Source organism: Canis lupus, chromosome 5, assembly GCF_011100685.1.
Source record: "Canis lupus familiaris isolate Mischka breed German Shepherd chromosome 5, alternate assembly UU_Cfam_GSD_1.0, whole genome shotgun sequence".
In the NCBI taxonomy this organism is placed as follows: domain Eukaryota; kingdom Metazoa; phylum Chordata; class Mammalia; order Carnivora; family Canidae; genus Canis; species Canis lupus.
The window spans coordinates 18,981,184-19,000,926 of NC_049226.1; the positions used below are offsets into that span (position 1 = coordinate 18,981,184).

Below are 19,743 nucleotides of genomic sequence, written 5' to 3' on the forward strand. Positions count from 1 at the left end.
GAAACGGCCAAAAAAAAAAAAAAAAAAAAGAACTATGTTGAGGCCTCCTTTTTTTATTCAATTATTTGACAAATGTTCCTTCACTTATTCATCAAAAATTTACCAAGTATTAGTGTAGTGCCAGGCACTGGATACTGGGAATTCAGTGGTAAGATATGGCTTCTGCCTTCATGGAGCTACCTGGATATACAGATAAGAAAATTGTAATGCACTAGAAGGCTATGGTAAGAGAAATATAGGGTAGTATTGTAATGCATAAATTGGCACATTTGAATGCTGTTGGAATAATAAATCCTGTTGAGAATGATTGCTCCTTCTAGGATGATGGCAGTTACCATGAGGAAATATGAACCTACACTGTATGACAGCAAAGTATCAAAAATGTTGATTTATGCAGTCTTAATATCTTAACATGTACAAAAGGGTCAAATAAAGGTAAGTTTGGAAAATACTAGGTTGAGCATAAAGATTTCGTTACTGCAGTAGTTGTCAGGTTTATAGTGTTGCTAAGAGAAAGCCACCCCGTGTCAGGTAGTACACATTTACTGAACACTTAGAGAAAACGCTTATTCTGCAGAACACCTTGTGAGAGTGAGTGGTGGTTCATGGAACACACAGGGAGAAGCTGTGCTCCACAAAAGCACCTCTTCCTTTCTGCTGCAGCTCTCAAACCTAGGTGAATTATCTCACCAGCTATATTCAATTTGTTGAAGCTGTCTTGTTTGATCCCTTTACACAGTACATTTATTAGTTTGGTTACTTTCAACAGGGTGAGATTGAAGTGAAAAAGATTCATTGGAACCTCACAAGGGTGTGCCCCAAGTCATTAAAAAAATAAAAGATGATTCTGAACCAGGAATTCCTATGAATCAGCATGAAAAGATCCGACCCACATAAATTGCAATAGAGCAGAATTAATCTTTGTGAATCTCTAGAAAAGCCACCAAATAAATATAAAGTAAGATACCTGAGAACAAGCTCATTGGAAACAAATCCTTCTACTATTAAACTGCTAAAGCAAACAGAAACTTCTGATCCTAATGCTCTCCATGCTGAGTAAATGGCTCCATTTACCTAAAAAACTGCATGCATTTAAAAACAGGGAAGGCCTGAGAGTACATGAACTCCTAGAAACCAAAGACAGTAACTAGCTCATAATGCTCAGAACTATAATCCATGTCACTGAAAATCTGATTCTAAATATTAAGTTTGATATGTACAAAAGGAGTATTTCAGGATGCTCTAGGAAGGGACATTCTTGACAACTGACAATCCCTGAAAAGATGTGACTAATTTTATATACAATGTCTCTAAAGTTAGTGACGTCAAAAAAAATAAGGCACACTTCATTTTATGTTTTCAATATATTAAAAAGCAACAGAGTACAAATGCTGTAGTTAATACTAAAAAGGATCCAAATTTTTCAAGGAATGATTTTTTTTATAAACAAGTTCTACAACAAAAGGAAAACTGCATCTTGATACACAAAAGTTCTGTTAAAGATTTTAAAACTTTTAAGTCAGAAAATGTTTAAGACTAAATTCTTTCAAATGCTCAAACCAAAAAACAACCTGTACAAGCTTCATAATAAAATGTATCCTTGTACACATGTCCTGGGCACTTTGAAAATGTTAACATTTTTAAAATGTGAGTGATAGAGGCAGCACTTGACAGCTTCATGAACCTTTTTTTTCCCTCAAAAAAGCATACTTTCGGTAAAACATTTTACCATTTTTAATCGGACTACGCATTTACATTTGTGTTCTTCCTGAAAAGGGGGATTTATATTAACACTGTATTTTTAATGTAAAAAAATACATTTAGAAATATTTAACTTCCTGAGTGACTTTAGTTATACATAGAAATGATTTAATGAGCAAATTCTAAAATTTTAGAATGAGATAGCATATATAAATTTACAATTTTATGTTCACTTAGAGTAAAACTCAAAAGACCATGTCACAGAACTTACACTAAAAATTCTCTAAGTCCAGTATGATTTATCCCCAAACTTTACCAATAAGCTTTCTAAGTAAACTGTATCACTGAAATTACATTTTCTTATTAACAAAATACTGATAGTCATTTCAGACTACCGAACTCGAATGTTTTCTATTATACACACCAAAATTTGATTCACTAACAAGAAACTTCTTGCAATACAAAAAGATAACAGATAATTAAAATATTTGCTTTATAATACAACTAATATAATACATCCCTTCCTCAAGTGTCTAAAATGATTAGGAATTGTGGTACTTTCTTTTGCATAAAACCCTTTCCTCTTCATAAAACCCTGAGGTGAAAGGTTATTAATGTAATAAAATTGGAACCACAACTCTTATTTCTGTATTAGAGTAGCTATAGGTTTTAAAATTTTGATAAAGAAAAGTGGCAACTTGTAAAGCTGCTCTGTACAGTTTAACAAAATATTTCCAGGCCAAATGAGCCAAAGGGCCTAGAATGACCCTATAACAACATTGTCCTTTTAATACTTGTTTAGTGTCGAGATGAACGCCATTTTCCATCTCGGTTACTGTCTCTTCTGTTATCATAGTCATGGCTCCAGCCTTCGGGATTTCTATCTTCATAGAAGTAGTCATCTCTGCTTCCTCTGTAATGATGGTCAGACCCATGATCACTGTAACGCTGTTCTCGGCTATAGTGTCTATCTGGTATATAGGGATGAGAATTCTGTCTGCCTTTACGCTGTGATGGTGTATCTTGGCGCCACTGGGAGCTTGAAGACTGGTTGAAACTGTGACTATGTGATGGGGAAAATCCTGATGGATCCAGGTGTGGAGAACCAAATTTCCCACCATAGGACATCTGTCTCAAAACACTGTTCATCTAAATGAAGGGAAAAAGAAGGAAATGTTAACTGCAAATATTTCTAGGAATCAAAGTCAATATATACTTAGTCACAGTGAACCAAACAGATAATGATGGAAAAGCAAAACTACTCTTGCCCAGATGGATCTTAGGTTGAATAGAACTTGAAGTAGAAAAATACAATGGCTTTGTTCATTACAATGTATACCTATAAGATATTTGTACATAACTACTACTCCTTGCCCTCAAGAATATAACTTAGAGCCAAAGTGATCACATAAATGATTACAATGTAAATCATTGTCTGATGACACATAAAGAGCCAGGAGCTCAGTATCACTAGGAAAGGCTTCATGAAGGTAGCATGTTATCTAAGTATTAAAAGTTTGGATAGATTATTTTGAGGAAGAATTATAACCAAGGAAGGGAAATCGCACAAATATAACAAGGAAATAGAATGCGTTCATAGAATAGCAAGAATTCTAATTACAGATCTCATAAGCAGTGGATAATGGACAGATAGGCTGGAAAGCTTTATTGGCAACAGATGATGGGAGCACCTCATAACTAGGCTAGAGAATTCAGACTTCACCTTGCAAATGATGGAAAGCCAAATTACCAGGAATATAAGCGAAATAGGGTTGTAATATTCATTTTGAAACCGTGTGTGAGATGGGCTAGCAAGGAGAAAACAGAGACACGTACGAACTGACTAGACCAGTGGTCCCCAAATTCTGCTCATGGATAGGTATTAGCCAGTGACAATTTTTTTAAATAGCCTACAGAAAAATAAGTTATATGTATGTAAAACTGACATCCCTTTATATTGCTCTCTCAATTTTACTTTATTTCACTCTCACATTTTTATTTTGCAGACCTTCAAAAGACTGAGGGGTCACAAGGCAAGACTGATTTGAGCAAAAAAAAGAAGAAATGAATTCAAGAAAAAAAGGAAAGTGACAAAATTTAAAAAGTGAGAGACTGGAGATAGACATGGAACAGTAAAACACACCAAAAAGTTTAAGCCTAGTTGCACAGTCTCATATTACAGAAAAAATGGAAATCAAGAGAAAACTGGTCAAAGACTCCAATATATTCAAGTACCATTATAACCATTAAAGAGAGTGTATGGTAAGAAGCCCTTCAGCATAGGCTGCAAGAGTATCAGAGAATAAATTTCCAATCTTTAAAGCACACACAATAGCTGAAGAAAAATACAAATGTGAAATGCAGTTCTTTTATTTATCTTCAATCTGTTAAATATGCATTTCACCCCAGTGAAAACCAAAATGAGTTATCAACCTACAAAGATCATGCTAGTTTAACTAAGACTTAGGACATTACTTAAGAAGTATGTGAACATTTTTTAAAACATTTCTTTATTTGAGACAGAGTGCATGATGCATGTGCAAGTGAAGGACAGAGAGAGAGGGGGAATCTGAAGCAGACTCCCCACTGAGCACAGAGCCCAACATAGGGCTCAGTCTCACAATTGCAAGATCATGACCTGAGCCAAAACCAAGAGTCAGATGCTTAACCAACTGAGCCACCCATCTGAACATTCTAGGTTTGGGAGTTTTTTGTTGGTTTTTGGGTTTTTTTAGCAACTCAAGTGGAAGACAGCTGAGTTCTGATAAACATTTTTGGGCAGTCTCTATAGATATTATTTAAATTATAAGTGACCTTTAGACTCAACAAATATGTCTCAAGCAGTATATTTGAGTTTATTTAAAGTGGAAAATAAATGAGTGACAAATTTTATTTTCCAGCTGTAAGAAAGACGTAAGTTCATTGCATGATGTTTTAATTGGCTGGTAAAAATTTAGACTGGGTGTTCTAAGAACTAACGTTTCAGTAAGTGTTTAACATATCAAAAGGTGACTATTTTTGAGAAGCTGATATTATAATCCACCAAGTACATAAATTACTGGTAAAAGCAATTATGAACTTCTGCTTTTGTCTTTGTAAGACAAGGACTTCTCGTGACAAATTTTAAAACTTCATAAACTGAGTTGTATTTGCAAGTGTACACTGTATGCTACTGCGCTGCATAGTTAGCATATATAGCTTTGTGGTTTTTTTGAAATGTGGTATTTTATTCAATTACCTAATTATGGGGATCCCTGGGTGGCGCAGCGGTTTGGCGCCTGCCTTTGGCCCAGGGCGCGATCCTGGAGACCCGGGATCGAATCCCACATCGGGCTCCTGGTGCGTGGAGCCTGCTTCTCCCTCTGCCTGTGTCTCTGCCTCTCTCTCTTTCTCTCTGTGTGACTATCATAAATAAATAAAAATTTAAAAAAAAAAATTACCTAATTATGACTTTCTGGGTTTTCTATTTTTTTTTTAATGTGCTGCTCTTTCTCATTAAATTTTCTGTGTAGCAGTTCAAAGCATGGTTTCAAATTTTGGCAGGCTGCACTTGTAATCTCAGTCCTACCACTTGCTAATTTTATGACCTTCCAAATCCTCAATTTTCGTATTGCTATATATTATAACAGTGCATATATCCCTGTTACCCTTAAGAATAAATAATGTAACATATATAACACTTTGAGGTGATATTGCCTGACATATACCAAATATTCAAAACATTGTAACTATTTTTATTTTTGTAAGGGTTTCATCTCTGTGTGTGTGTATGTGTGAGCGCTACTTAAAGGCTTAGTCTAGACATTTGGTTAACCCTAGTTCTAGTACAAGGAGATGCTAATCAATGTCTACTTTGTTTTAAATTCAACAATTTGGGAATTTACTCCTCATGAAGCATTTTAGGTAATACTTTACAAATTATTCTATATATGGAAGATTGCACCAGTATTTTTCATGGTTACTAAGAGGATAGTTTGTACCTTTAAAAACAGCACAATACATTTGCTAATTTTTTCCTTTAATAAAGGAATTATTACTTTATTTTTAAAAAGAGAGAGAAAAGAAAAGAAAAGAAAAATCAACCTACCACTGCTTGTCTCTGAAAATTTTCTGGAGAAGAGAAAGATCTCTGAATTATCTGTGCTGATGGAGTCATATTATCCACAGTCCTTTCATACCTATGAAAAATAAGAAAACCAACAAATAATCATTCATTTAACAAATATTTACTCCATACCAATCATGAGCAAGACACAGTCTCAAAGGTAAGAATGAACAAAAAAGACAAAGTATCGCTCTCATGGATGAAGATTCAGATAGTAAAATAATTTTACCTTATAACAAGTGATATAATGAATAGCCCACTAAAAAGCAAGTAAGATGAGCAGGACAGGGGTTCTATTTTAGCTCTGGCTGGTCTGGTCGGGGATTATCTTTCTACAAAGGAGGCACATTTGAAGTGAAAATTGAGTAACAAGATTACCTAGAGGCAAAACATTTCAGCTGAGGGAAGAACTAGCACAGGGGTGAGCAAGCTATATAGCCTGTGGGCCAAATTCAGTTTTTGTAACATACCCTTGTGTCTGTTTCATCTGTGTGGTGTTACAATGACAGAGGAAAAAAAAAATATATGTCCTCCCAAGTCTGAAACATTACCCATCTGGCCCTTCATAGGAAAAAAAAACCTGTCAATCCAGGGCTAGTGCAGAGGCCTATGTTGAAAACTAAAATGAAAAGGATTTGATCGATTAGACATGACAGATGAGGGAAAAAGAAAAATAAAGGGCCAAATCTAGATTTTTAGCTTGAGCAATTATGTAGACATTTACTCTGAAAGGGAAGAGGAACAGGTCAGGGGGAGCAAGGAATTAAGAGTTCTGTAACACAAAAAGGATATTAATTTTTAAGGAATTCTAACTTATTCCTCAATTCCTATAAAGGTAGCTTGCTCTATAGAAAAATTCACCTTAACAAGTGTTTTAATTTCATTTTATTTTAAAATACTTATAATCAAAATCACTAATTGATTGGTCTCAAGATTTGTATCTTCCCATTTTGGGTTTTCTTAAATCAGATTAGACATCTATATGTTAAATGGGCAAAAACTATAAATTTTCCTTCTAAGAAAACAATAATGATGCACATTCTAGCCTTATATTAAAAAAGAAAAATTATTTTCTTGTATATATTTTTCCAAAGAAATTCCCAGAGAGGTAAACTCTTTTTTCCTCCAGCTGAGGTACCTTTAAAGCGTCTACAAAAGTGGTTTGACATGCTTCAAGTCCCAAATGCAATGAGAAGTATTCAAATACAATTTCAGTTGGCAACAAAGGTTAATAAGGTGGTACTCTTTTTACACTATTCTTTTTTGCAATTTTTCTTTCCAGTTATCTTTTCATATTGAAGCCAATTCACTTCAGTTCCTGGCACCACCCTAATCCAAACCAACAACCTCACCCCTGAAACTTCCTTGTCTTGCTACTAATACCAATACTTTGCTACCAATAACTTCCTAACTGGTCTATTTTCAGCCTTGTCCTCTCCAATCCATTCTCCCACAGCAACCAAACAATTTGATAAAATACAAACCTGGTCCTGCTAGTATCCTACTGAAAACATTTCAAATGTCTTTCTACTATTTTTAGGAGGAAATTCCCAGATCCTAAATATAGCCTGTAAGAAAGACCTTTCTACTTTATCAACATCATCTACTACTCTCCGTTTTTTTTTTCCTTCATTATGATCTAGACACACTGGCCTCTTTTAGTTCCTCATTCATTTATATCATCCCTCCCTGTTAAACCTTTCTCCAAGCACATTTTATGCTTTCTTTAGAGAACTTACTAAACAGGTAGTCACAAAATATATACATGTCTTCCTATAGACGGTTAAGCTTCACTAGGCAGCCTATTACAGTGGCTGAGGCTCAGTCACAATGCCTGACTGGTTTCAATCCCAACCCACTGCTCATGAGTAGTTCAAACATGGGCAAGTTAATCTCCAATCCTCACTTTCTTCGCATACAAGATGGAACTAACAATAACCCCTACACCTCCTAAGACTGATGTGAGAAATAAGACCACAAATGCAAAGGACCTGGTGAAGAACCTGACATGTGATAAATTATTTGTTGACTCTTTCTTGAATAAGCCCATTATGACCGGTAAGAAGCTCTACGAAGAAACCAGGAAAAAAAAATATCTCTCATAAAATACCAGCCTTCCCAAAGCAAATAAAACTATTTAATATAAACATGGTACTTTTTCTAACCCTTAGTAGCTGGAAGAGACCATGGAGAGTGTTTAACTCAGCTTTTCCTTACAAATGGAAGGACAGGATCAGAGAAATGAGACTTCAAGATTACACAATCAGAGAGGCAGACCTAGAATCCAACACTATAAACTTAGTCCACTAGTCTGTTTACTGATAGATATTTTTAAACTGCAAATAACAACCGTTAGTAGTCAAAACTAATTCGAGTTAAAAAAAAAACAGAATATAGAGTACTGAAAGTACAGAGCTTAAAGAATGTTCTGGGAAATTGTGTTTCAGTTACATACTAAAATATGTGGCTGCGGGCATAAGTCTTCACAAATGAACATAATTATAGATACATACATATCTACCTTAGGGGTACTATACATGTCTATAGTCCCCTTAAAATAGATACCTAATTAGAACCCAAAATACAAATAATATAAAAGAATAAAGAAGCAGAAGCTTTAAAAAGGAAACAGATCACCGAGTATGATTTGAGACTACTTAAAAAATAAAAATTCCAATAAATGATTTTAATAACAGGTGCAAAATATTACCTGCTGGGAGATGTAGAGGTAGGGCTTGAGTTTCCAAGATGATGCTGGGGATACAACAAATTGACATCCTGTGAGGCATGGCTACTTCCTAAAATGAAGTAATTTGAGAAATTATTCTTTTTTTAAACTTATCTGAGAGAGAGAGAGAGATAAAGAGAGAATGAGCAGAAGGGCAGAGGGAAAAGCATTCCCTGCTGAGCAGGAAGCTTGATGCAGAACTTGATCCCAAAACCTTGAGATCATGACCTGAGCTGAAGGCATACGCTGAACTAAATGAGCCACCCGGGCGTTCCAAGAAATTTTCCTTGATAGAAAACTTAAGCTGAAATTTTATTCCTCCTATCCCAAATCTTGCCAAAGAGGTAGAAAGAAGCTACAAGAGAAAACATAAAATTTCAGTAAACCGCTTTACTGTTTCAGAGTAAAACTGTAAATGTTTGATACCAGATATATGTAAAACAGAGAGTTCCAAATAAGCACTATCCAAACAGATAAATATCCAACCTGGCCATAATATTATGATCCCCACACTAAATTTTAACTGCATACGTGGAAAGTTTCATCTTCACATAATCTAGAATCTAAATTTGTAAATGTAAATCACAAAGCAACCAGGAAAAGTATTTTTAGAAAACAATCCTTGCTGCCTTCAGAGCATGAACTCAAACCCGTCTTTCCAACGACAAAGTTTATGTTCTTTTCCGTAACCTCAACTCAATTTTAAAATGATGACTTTAAAAATCCATAGTCCATGTGACCTACTTTCAGGGACATACAAAGCTTAGTATCCACAATCTTAAGGTATTTTCATCCAACAAAACTGAATCATAAAATTAAGAACAAAGCTGCGAAAAACCCTTCTCCCCCCAAAAAACAGTTACCTGATCTAAACTGAATTTTGATGGGCCTCCCAAAAAGTTTGATTCCATTAAGTAGGTTCATCGCATAAGGAACAGACACTTCGTGCTTGAAATTCACAAATGCAAACTGCTTTGGTTTACCATCCTTATCTTTTGGGATTTTCACTTTTACTACAGGCCCAGCCTACAGACAAAAAAAAAAAAAAAAAAAAAAAGAGAGAGAAGAAAAAGTGTTTGGAAATTAAGTAAGGCAATTTCAAAAAAAAAAAATTCACATTTTAGGACGTTTAGACACAGGAAATGTCTAAATGTAAGCAGGAAAAGTCTAAAAAGGAGACACCCAGGGGAATTCCACCTGTTAAAGATCCTACAAATATGACTGGCCGCTTGATTAATTTATCTGGAGAAGGAAGCCCTTAAGGAACTGGAAACAGCCCCTCAGTTTACATTTCACAGCGCTTTATGACTTTTTAGCAAGGCGACCAACACCCATCATTTTCCCACTCCGGGGCATGTTTATCCAGGGGTAGAAAAACTGGTTTTCTTAGGCTAAGAAGAAAAAAAATTCACTTTTGCATCGATTTCACCAAACATTACCAGCTGTCAGAGTAGAGACCTGGCAGAAACGAGATACTCTGAATTTTTAACTCTTTTAAAGGCTGATTTTAATGCAGAGACACAAACCTGCTCTACAGAATACTTAGAGTCTATTTTAAATTTAAAGTTAAAAAAAAAAAAAAACTTAAGTGGAAAACAGATTCTGACGAAGCATTTATTTAGAAATACCATCTATCAATCAGATATTCTGAAGAGGAAGCGCCCGCAGGGGAAGGAAGAGGAGCCCAGAAGGAACAGGGGGAGCGCACAGCCAGGAGCCCACCCACATCACTCGCACAAGACCCTGGAACCTTCACCTCGGGAATGCCTCCCTGGGGGGGCTGCATTCGGGGGGGGGGTGTGCCTGCACCCCTGGGGGAGGTGCCTGCATGGGGGGGGTGTGCCTGCACCCCTGGGGGAGGTGCCTGCATCCCTGGGGGAGGTGCTTGCATGGGGGGGGGGCCTGCATCCCGGGGGGGGGGAAAGGCCTGCATCCCTGGGGGGGGCCTCCTCCGCCACCACCCCCCGAGCGAACTGACCGGGCTTCTGCGCTGAAAGCGGCCCCAGCGAGCGCCTCAGTTTCCCGGCGCCCCCTCCGCCGAGTCGGCCCTCCCGGCGGGCGCCGGGACCCGCAGCCCCGCCTCCCCCAGGAAGGCGGGCAAGGCCGTCGGGCCGGGCCGTCCGGGGACTCCCAAAGCGGAAGGAAAAAGCGTGCGGTCGTCCGCTCACCTGGTGGAAAAGCTCGAAGAGGAGCTCCTCGGTCACCTTCGTCTCCAGGTTGCCCACAAAGAGCGTGCGGTCCGCCTCCGCCGCCGCCGCCCCCATGTCAGCGTCGCCCCCTCCCGCACGAGGCCGAAGGGTCGCCGCCGGCGCACTCACTGCGCACTCTCGGAAACCCCACGTCCTCGCCCTCCCCGGCGTCCCCGGCGTCCCCGGCGTCCCCGACGTAAGCGTCAATCACGCTCGCCCCAGGCCGGCGTCGACGCGCGCCGACGTGCTGCGCAGGCGCAGACGCAGGCGCAGGCGCGCGAGGAGAGCGCCGGCGAGAGGCGGGTCCTCGCTCGGCCGCGGCTCCGGTTCTGGCCGCGTTGGCGGGCGGTGGCGGCGTCCGAGACGGGCTGGACTGAAGCGGGCAGCCGCGAGGGAGCCGCCGTGACCGAGGGACGTAACAACCCCTGCGGGCAGCGTTTGAAGATGGCCGTGAACTTCGTGTCCCTGTGGGCCGGCGACCAAAGGAGCAGGGTGGCCTCCCGCGCGCCCCCGGGCGACCTCAGCCCGTCCGCCGCGGCGCTGGCGCTGGTCTCCGGAGACGGCCTCCTGGTCGCCGCGCCCGAGGCGAGGCTCCCGGGGCGCGTTCCTCGGCAGGCGGGGCGGCCGAGCGTGCGCCCCGAGAGCCCGACGCGCCCTATAAAGGGTCGGGACCCTGACGGGCGGGCCCGGAGCCGCCAGACCCGAGGCGCGCCGTACGCGATCCCGGCCGTGAAGCCGGCCCCGCTGCGGCCCTTGCTGCGGCGCCGCCCGCTCGCGGCCCGCCTCCCGGCCTGATCGACCCCCCGCCCCTGACCGCGCAAACAAGGCCTCCCGAACCCTCCCCCGGTGCCTCGGCAGCCTTCTTTTCAGAGGGATGCGTCTGCGTCTTAACCGGGAAACACGCGGGGGCCCTGTTATGACGGCTCGGCGCAGAGGACGCCCGTACTTCGCCCCGTGCCGCTGGTTGAGGCGGCCTGGGTCAGGAGATTTTTCTCCTGCTTAGTCACAAGGCTGAGCCGCCCTCCCCAGAGGCCAGCAGGCGTGCGTTTGTTTGTTTGTTTGTTCACCCTTGGTGCTCCGCCTCCCACACCTCCACCCCCCACCCTGGCCGACGCTCCTGCTTTGAGACTTGTAATTGGAGCTTCCTCAACTGCCCACTTCTACCCCGGACCGTTCTCACTAGGTTCACTTTTATTGGTGAAAAGGAAATGCTTCCTTTTACTCCCCTGGCTTATCCTTCCATGTGGCCTAGGGCTTATGCCATCATCTTGCCTTTAATAAGGCTTTTCCACCGCCCTCCATTTTTTTCTTCAGTGATATTTTATACGACTCCAATCGCAATCATACCAGAAGTCAAAAGCAAACCTAAACCTTGCTGCTGGTTTTTTTTTTTTTTTTTTTTTTTAATTTTTACTTATTTATTCACGACCAACACATGAGAGGCAGAGACACAGGCGGAGGGAGAAGCAGGCTCCATGCAGGGAGCCCGACGTGGGTCTCAATCCTGGGACTCCAGGATCACGCCCTGGGCCAAAGGCAGATGCTCAACCGCTGAGCCACCCAGGCGTCCCAACCTTGCTGCTGCTTCACATTATTAAAGCAATTTCACTTTTTTTTTTTTTTTTCCCCAAAGCCTCCAGATGAATTTTACATTTCTCCTTGTCAGTTCATTATTAGCATTCAATCCCAGTTTCCTTAGTCTGCTGTCCCAAAATACAATGGTGGATACTTTAGCTTCACAGTCTCCTGTTAGGAAGCTGTTCATCTGCTCACTTTGGCATCTTCCTCAAACGTTCTTGTTTATCTTTAGTCATTCAGCCATTCAGCAATATTTGAAGATCTTCCCAACGGTGAGCACCGTGGACAAATTACAGTTAAGGACTGTATTCTAGGTAGGCAGGCTAATCAGTAGGTGATCACCACAGACTGTTAATTAGGGGCAGTGATGATAAATACTGGTTGCGAAGGCTTTCCACAATACTGTGCTATCCTAGTTCTTCTCTTACCTCACTCAGCAACCCCCCCCCCCTTATTTTCTGATATTTTTATTCTCTTAACTATATGCTTCCTAAGGTTAAAAGGGTGGTATTGGGAGAAAGTGGATTTTTTAAGTGCCAGCTCTATGTAAGCAGGTAGACTAGCTTTTTCCCAGGGGACTCTTATCTATAATTATGATCAGATAAAGCAGAATCACCACATACCATGCAGTATTGAATTTTTAGAACCACTTCTGAAGAAGAATGTTGGTAAATCAGAGAGCATCCATAAGAGAGTGATTGATATGGTGAGAAATCTGGAAACCAGGTCATAGGAAAAATGGTTGAAAGGATAATAGCTATGTTGTATTGAATGCTATGTGTAAGGCAATGTGGTAAGAGCTTTTATTCACTATTCAGATACTTAGAACTTACTCTGTGCCTGATATTACCTGTATTAGGCATTTAGAATAAAGTGAACAAGATCAATAACGTCTCTGCTTTGGTGGAGCTTATATATGTCATTTAATTCTCACTATGGCCCATTAGAGAGTATCATATTTCATTCTACTGCTCAGAAACCAAAGCACAAAAAAGATGAAGTAAACTCTTCAAGGTCATACAACTAGTAAATAACAGCCTTGCAGCCTTGCAACCCAGTTTCCTCATTTGAACCATGCAATACAAAAAGTAATTTGAGTAACTATTTTCTCAATTCTCCCAAGGACATCACATATCTAAAAGACTCAAGTGATGGATGCCTTGGACTGGGCATTACAAAAACCTGTAGTTGAGAAAGGAACCCCAAATCTCTATGTTATGAGTTTTAGACTGGGAAGAATAATAAAATTAAGGCTGAAGGTAATTCAGAAGGGATTTCACAAGACTTAAAGATGCCTAATAGTGAAAAATAACACCTCACAAGGTAAGATAAGTTCAGCCAAAAAACTCAGATACAGGCTGAATTCTATCAAATATGAAATAGATGTCCTCTCAGACCTTCTCCTATTTAACCTATAATCCTGTACTTAAAAAAAAATTAACTTGTGGAAACTTGCTCATTGGAAATGGAGAACAAGAAAATGAGGTGACTGGACTTACTGTACAAATCAGAACACTTGAGAGTGGGAGAGGGTGCTATCAATTATGCTGAGGTATAAACAGGCTGTTCCAGCGCATCTAACACTAGGAGATGATGATACAACATTAAATATGCCTTTAAAACCTAGTTCTTAGCTTCGGGGAAAGGCTAAGATTTGTAAATGAAGAAACAAAAAGTCTGGCATAAAGGTGCACATGAGAAAAGGAAGACCAAAGGGAGTGACTTCGTTTCTGTTTAACTGTGAGATCATCAGGAGTAGGGCTTTGATTGAATAATAGTGTATACGTGCTAGAAGGGGGCGGGGGAGAAAATAGTGTAGTTAATTGTGCTTGTGTGACAGGAGGAGAACCTTGTTCACATAAATGTTCCATCATTTTAAGTCTGAGCCAATGAATATCAAAATTCTCCTTATTCTTAGCATCTATAGTAGTGTCCAATGTGTTCCTAGAGTCACAAAGACTGTATCATGGAAGCAAGAACCAACATAAACCTCTATCAATGAAATTACCTTGAAGCAGGGACAAAGTTTTCCCAAGAGCAGTCCACGTCATTAAAAATGTTAGTGTACAGGGACACCTGGGTGGCTCAGCGGTTGAGCGTCTGCCATTGGCCAAGGGAGACCTGGCATTGAGTCCCACATCGGGCTCCCTGCATGGAACCTGCTTCTCCCTCTGCCTGTGTCTCTGCGCCTCTCTCTCTCTCTCTCTCTCTCTGTGTGTGTGTGTGTCTCTCATGAATAAATAAATAAAATCTTTAAAAAAATGTTAGTGTACAAAATGAATTTTTATTTAATATCAGTGGCTAAGTTGGCATGTTGTCATTCTAAAATAGATGCACTTTTCTAAGAGTAATACAGGAAATCCAAAAAAATCAAACGTAAGTTTTTAAAAAGCAATTGTAAACTCCTGTTTATTTATTGTCCTGTATTTATTATGTCATACTAAGTAGCATGTGTTGAAGTGAAGTCCTGTTAGAATATTTGCTTTCTCTATTCTTCAGCACTAAAACTCTTAAAAAGAATGCCCATTAGGGATATAGAAAAGGAGGCCAAGGAGACTTTTCCCTCAGTATCAGGATTTCATGATAAACCTTACCTCTAAGAGGGGTACCTTGGAAAGAAAAGAAAGGAGGGAGGAAAGTCCTACAGGAAAAGGGATGAATAAGTGAACTTCTGATGGTCAGAAGGCTCTACTGTCTTGAGAGCAAAATTGGTTGTCTTTGATTCCTTCAGTGAATTCTATCCAGATCCCACTAAGTTACAGCTTAGTCTACCAATTTTCGTGAAAAGTACTCTCATTTTCCTATCAACCAAATGTATGAATACTAGGACTTAATGCCACCTATTTCCTGTCCTTATTACTATGATTATTCAAATGCAAAGTCCTGCCCATTTTATCTTCACAATGTATGCTTTTATAATCACTTTCATCACCTGGATTTTATTTACCTGGATATTTAACCTGTTTTCTTTGCCTGTCTCTCAACTTCATCCTAAATGTAGATAGCCTCCAGACCGATGAGCCTAAAGCATATCTCTTATCACAGTTACTACTTCAGTTTTTCCCATGGTATATTTCACAAAACCTCCACTGGAAATATACTTCTTGTAGGAAACAAACAGGGGGTTCCTGGAGGGGGGGGGGGTGGGTAGGGGAATGGGGTGATTGGGTGATGGGCATTAAGGAGGGCACTTGGAATGAGCACTGGGTATTCTATGCAACTGATCAATCACTAGATTCTACCTCTGAAACTAATAATACAGTATATGTTAATTAAATCTAATTTAAATTAAAAAATAAAGAATATAGATACTTTTTAAAAAGACAGAAGACCAATAAATTTGACAAGTGGTGCATGTCACCTTGTTAGGGAGTCATGATATATAATAATATGTTAAATGTTTGATAATTCCTTTAGAAAAATAAAGCTGTTTAACTTCATTTTCTCCAGTATTTTACAAATGTATTTGTCCATAAATTTAAATTTTTTGCATACTACCTCTCTCTCTAGGAGCCTCAGTTCTACAGAAACATAATTCTATATGCTACCTTACCTAAGAAGTTTCATTGGCTCCCCAAGCCAGGTATTAGGAGTATGTAATGTAGCAGAATTTGGTAAGTTTCCAAAATGTTATTAGCCAAATTGGTTGGTTTCCTCACTTATGGTTCGAAAAGATTCCATCCCATCTTTATTCCACGTGATGACTGGTACCCATCATTGTGAGTGGGTAGAAGGAGGGAGGCAAGCATGCAGCTGCAGATTCCCTCGCCACTGATGATCGAGATTGGGATTGTTACTGGGGAAAAGCATTAGAAACATCCCCCGATGAAGACAGGTAGGTGCAGTCATTTCTTAAGTATGCTAATAATGTAATATGTATTTTTTTTTAAATGTAATGATTTACTTGGCTGTTAACATCACTGGAATATCTGAAGGCAGCCCTTCTTCAAAATACACTTCTAAATCAGAGGACAAAAATACTGCCTTCAGCTGCCCAAAAACCTGAGAGTAACTGAAACAATGCAGCTCTTAAAAATTGCAGACTCCATAAACAGACTTCTAAGACTTTCCAAAATCTGACCACACTACGTTGCCAGCCTTCTTATTCATAATGCGCCCAGGCGGTCACTGCTCTTTCCTGCAGCGATGCCTATGCCTATATTCTGGTCCCCTTAACTAAATTCTTTGTGCAGCTCATCTTCTGTCAGTTAAACTTTTATCCATCCAGATTGGTCCAGTTTCTGTACATTAGAAAGGACACACCCTTTTAATCAGGTTAAGCAAAAAATGGACTCAGAGAGCTGGAAAAGTGTGGTGAACGTTGGATGTTCTCTCTACCCAACAATTATCTATCCTCCATCTAACAGCACCTTGGTTTTTCTTTACCTTGGAGCCCCCTCCCTCTTCCTCCATTCATGTATTTGGGGAGAAGCATAGATTTATAATCCATGTCTTATCTCCTCTACTACAATGAAGCTCCCTGAGAGCAGACAACATGTCTAAATTTATTTTTATGTTTATTTGTACCTATTTCCCAAAGAGTAGATATTTAATGAATGCCTGTTACATGAATGAATGAACTTCACGTAGGCTATCTCTCCCTTGGAATCAAAATCCAAAAGCAGAGCATTCTAGGAAGGCAAGGGCAAAAATTGTTGGCCCTTCAAGGCTAAAATTATCCAGTTGTCTGGGCCGATAAGAGTACTATAGTAAGACAAAATTAGCTTTGTTTAAAGGTTTTACTTCAATTTGGAGTCAATCTGCCTCTGGGAATGTAACCTAAAGGTAAATCCTAATCCAAGATGTGTATAAATATGCACATAAATAATTAATGCACTTTAAAATGCCCCTACTTAGAATTTTAAAAATATGGAAGCAGCTTATATGTCCAAAATAGACAATGAGTGAAGAAAAAAGAATGAGTGCTTACTTTATACCAAGTTGCCACTAACCACTTTCCTAAGGATTATTTTATTTACTCCTTACAATCATTCTGTGACACGAGGTAGCAAACTTTTTTTTTCTGTAAAGAGCCAGGTAGTAAATACCTTAGACCCTGCAGACTAAGGAGCAGAACTGAGGCTCTTACGTAGGCACTTATAAAACGAGAGATAACAAAGTTCCACAAAATTTGTATTGATAAATTTCAAATCTAGTAGTTGATACGTTTTTTTGGTGATGCTTATAAAGGAGAAGATGGAATTCTTTTTTGGAAGTGGTGAGGGAGACTTTTCACTCTACTGGAGTTTGAAGTTCATGTTCCCATCATCAAAATCAATAGCAAATGCTCATTTGTTAATGCTGATTTTTAGTGAGATTTATGCATTTTATCTTTGAAAATGTCTTTGAAATCTTCTTTTCATAGGTACTGCCAAATCTGGTATCAGTACATGAGTATATAGTTTTCATTGAGCATATTCATTGCTTGGGAGGCATTTATGCAATTCTGTTAAATCCTTCTCTTGATATTTGCCTTTTAATATGTCATTATGTTGCAGATTAATTGTTTCCAACTGAAGGTGGAAGCTCTGCAATTGCACAGTTGAATGGATTTTGAAATAAGGAAAGTTTTTTGCACTCACATCCAGGTCCAAAAGACACTGTTGAACTGTAGTTTGAACTCAGAAAAATATATCTACTACAAATTTGTGTGGTCATGGAGATCTTGTTTCTTAATTTTTGAACAGCACAGGAAGTATATAAAATAGCTTGAGATTGCTTGTGATTCAAAAAAGATTGCTAGTTGTTGAGATTACCACAGTATAAATTTGGTATGTAAGTGCTATTTTGCCTTACAGGTTTAGATTTTTTTAAGATTTTATTTATTTTGGGATCACTGGGTGGCGCAGCGGTTTGGCGCCTGCCTTTGGCCCAGGACATGATCCTGGAGACCCGGGATCGAATCCCACGTCGGGCTCCCAGTGCATGGAGCCTGCTTCTCCCTCTGCCTATGTCTCTGCCTCTCTCTCTCTCTGTGACGATCATAAATAATAAATAAAAATTTATTTAAAAAAAAAAGATTTTATTTATTTAAAAAAAAAGATTTTATTTATTTATTCACGAGAGACACAGAGACAAAGAGAGGCAGAGACACAGGCGGGGGAGAAGCAGGCTCCATGCAGGGAGCCTGACGTAGGACTCGATCCCGGGACTCCAGTATTACGCCCTGGGCCGAAGACAGGTGCTAAACCATTGAGCCACCCAGGGATCCCCTACAGCTTTAGATCTAATTCATTGAGAAACATTTTCAAGCCTGCAGCAAAAGCTAATTTTCAAAACCATTCAGGGTTCAGTAATAGTGGTTGAGAGTAGTTCCTCCAACCACTTAAAAATGTACATGAGGGAAAAATTAAAAATAAATAAAATTAATTTTAAAAAATAAAATAAAAATGTACATGGGGTGCCTAGGTGGCTCAGTTGGTTAAGCATCCAACTCTTGGTTTTGGCTCAAGCCATGATCTCAGCGTCCTGAGATTGAGCCTTCTCTCCAGCTTGGTGCTCAGCTGGCAGTCTGCTTGAGATTCTCTCCCTCTCCCTCTACACTTTGCCTCCTGCCCAGCACACACTCTCTCTCTGAAATAAATAAATAAATCTTTTTAAAATGTACAACTGTTCTTAGCCGGAGGGCTATGCAAAAATTGGCCAAGGGCTGGATTTGATCTGTGTGCCTTAGTTTGCAAAGAATTTTATTAACTGCCCAAGGGTACAAAACCATTTAGTGGTGAAATGAGGATTCAAATTTTAGCAAACGGCCTGGCCAATGGCCTGGCCTCAGAGTCCATTCACTTGGTCACTATGCTATACTACTTATCATGCTAGGGTAGCCAACTGGCAGCCTTTGGCCAAAGCCAGCATGGGGTTTCCTTTGGCTAGCAGTTGCAGTTTTTTCTTTAAAAGATGCCTTATACAATATTTAATATGTACAAAAACAGAATAAGTAAAATGCAACCCATACCCATGTACTTACCATCCAACTTAAATAAAATATTGCCCCACATTTAAAATCCCCTCAATTGGGATGCCTGGGTGGCTCAGTGGTAAAATATAAAATCTTTAAAAAAATTAAAAATAAATAAATAAAATCTCTTCTGTTTACCTTCCTTTGATAATCTTATGTTCATACCACTTCCTGAGTAATCAGTTCTGAATTTGATATTTTGCATTCTTCCTCTATTTTTAAAAACAACTTTCATTACCTATGTACCCCTAGTGTATTGCTCAGTGGAACATAGAATTGTTTTACCTTTTTTAAAACAGGATAAATGGTATTATACTGCACGTGTTCTGTGGCTTAGTTTCTCCACTTTTGGAGATTTGCTAGCACTTTAAAAATAAAACTAGCACACCTGAGTGGCTCAGTCAGTTCAGCATCCAACTCTTGATTTCAGCTCAGGTCACGATCTCTGGGTTGTGGGATCAAGCCACATAGGGCTCCGTGCTCA

General features: G+C 39.6%; 2 protein-coding genes across 5 annotated transcripts; one reads left to right on the forward strand and one right to left on the reverse strand.

The window, feature by feature from the left end:
• Positions 1-1,345: 1,345 nt before the first annotated feature.
• RBM7 (RNA binding motif protein 7) lies at positions 1,346-10,886 on the reverse strand. Of its 4 annotated transcripts, none has more exons than XM_038536109.1 (5): positions 10,703-10,886; positions 9,398-9,560; positions 8,517-8,604; positions 5,789-5,879; positions 1,346-2,850 (listed from the first exon to the last, which is right to left on the reverse strand). In XM_038536109.1, exons 1-5 carry the CDS (start codon positions 10,796-10,798, stop codon positions 2,500-2,502), a joined length of 789 nt encoding a protein of 262 aa, XP_038392037.1. In that variant the 5' UTR covers positions 10,799-10,886; the 3' UTR covers positions 1,346-2,499. The 4 variants fall into 4 exon arrangements, with proteins under 4 accessions (XP_038392037.1, XP_038392039.1, XP_038392040.1 ...); XM_038536111.1 differs by having other exon boundaries at positions 8,517-8,560; positions 10,703-10,843; XM_038536112.1 differs by lacking the exon at positions 10,703-10,886 and adding an exon at positions 10,513-10,632 and having other exon boundaries at positions 8,517-8,560.
• A 109-nt stretch (positions 10,887-10,995) lies between these two features.
• Positions 10,996-13,195, forward strand: C5H11orf71 (chromosome 5 C11orf71 homolog). The gene has a single exon (XM_038535511.1). It carries the CDS (start codon positions 11,168-11,170, stop codon positions 11,516-11,518), a length of 351 nt encoding a protein of 116 aa, XP_038391439.1. The 5' UTR covers positions 10,996-11,167; the 3' UTR covers positions 11,519-13,195.
• The last annotated feature ends 6,548 nt before the right edge of the window (positions 13,196-19,743 follow it).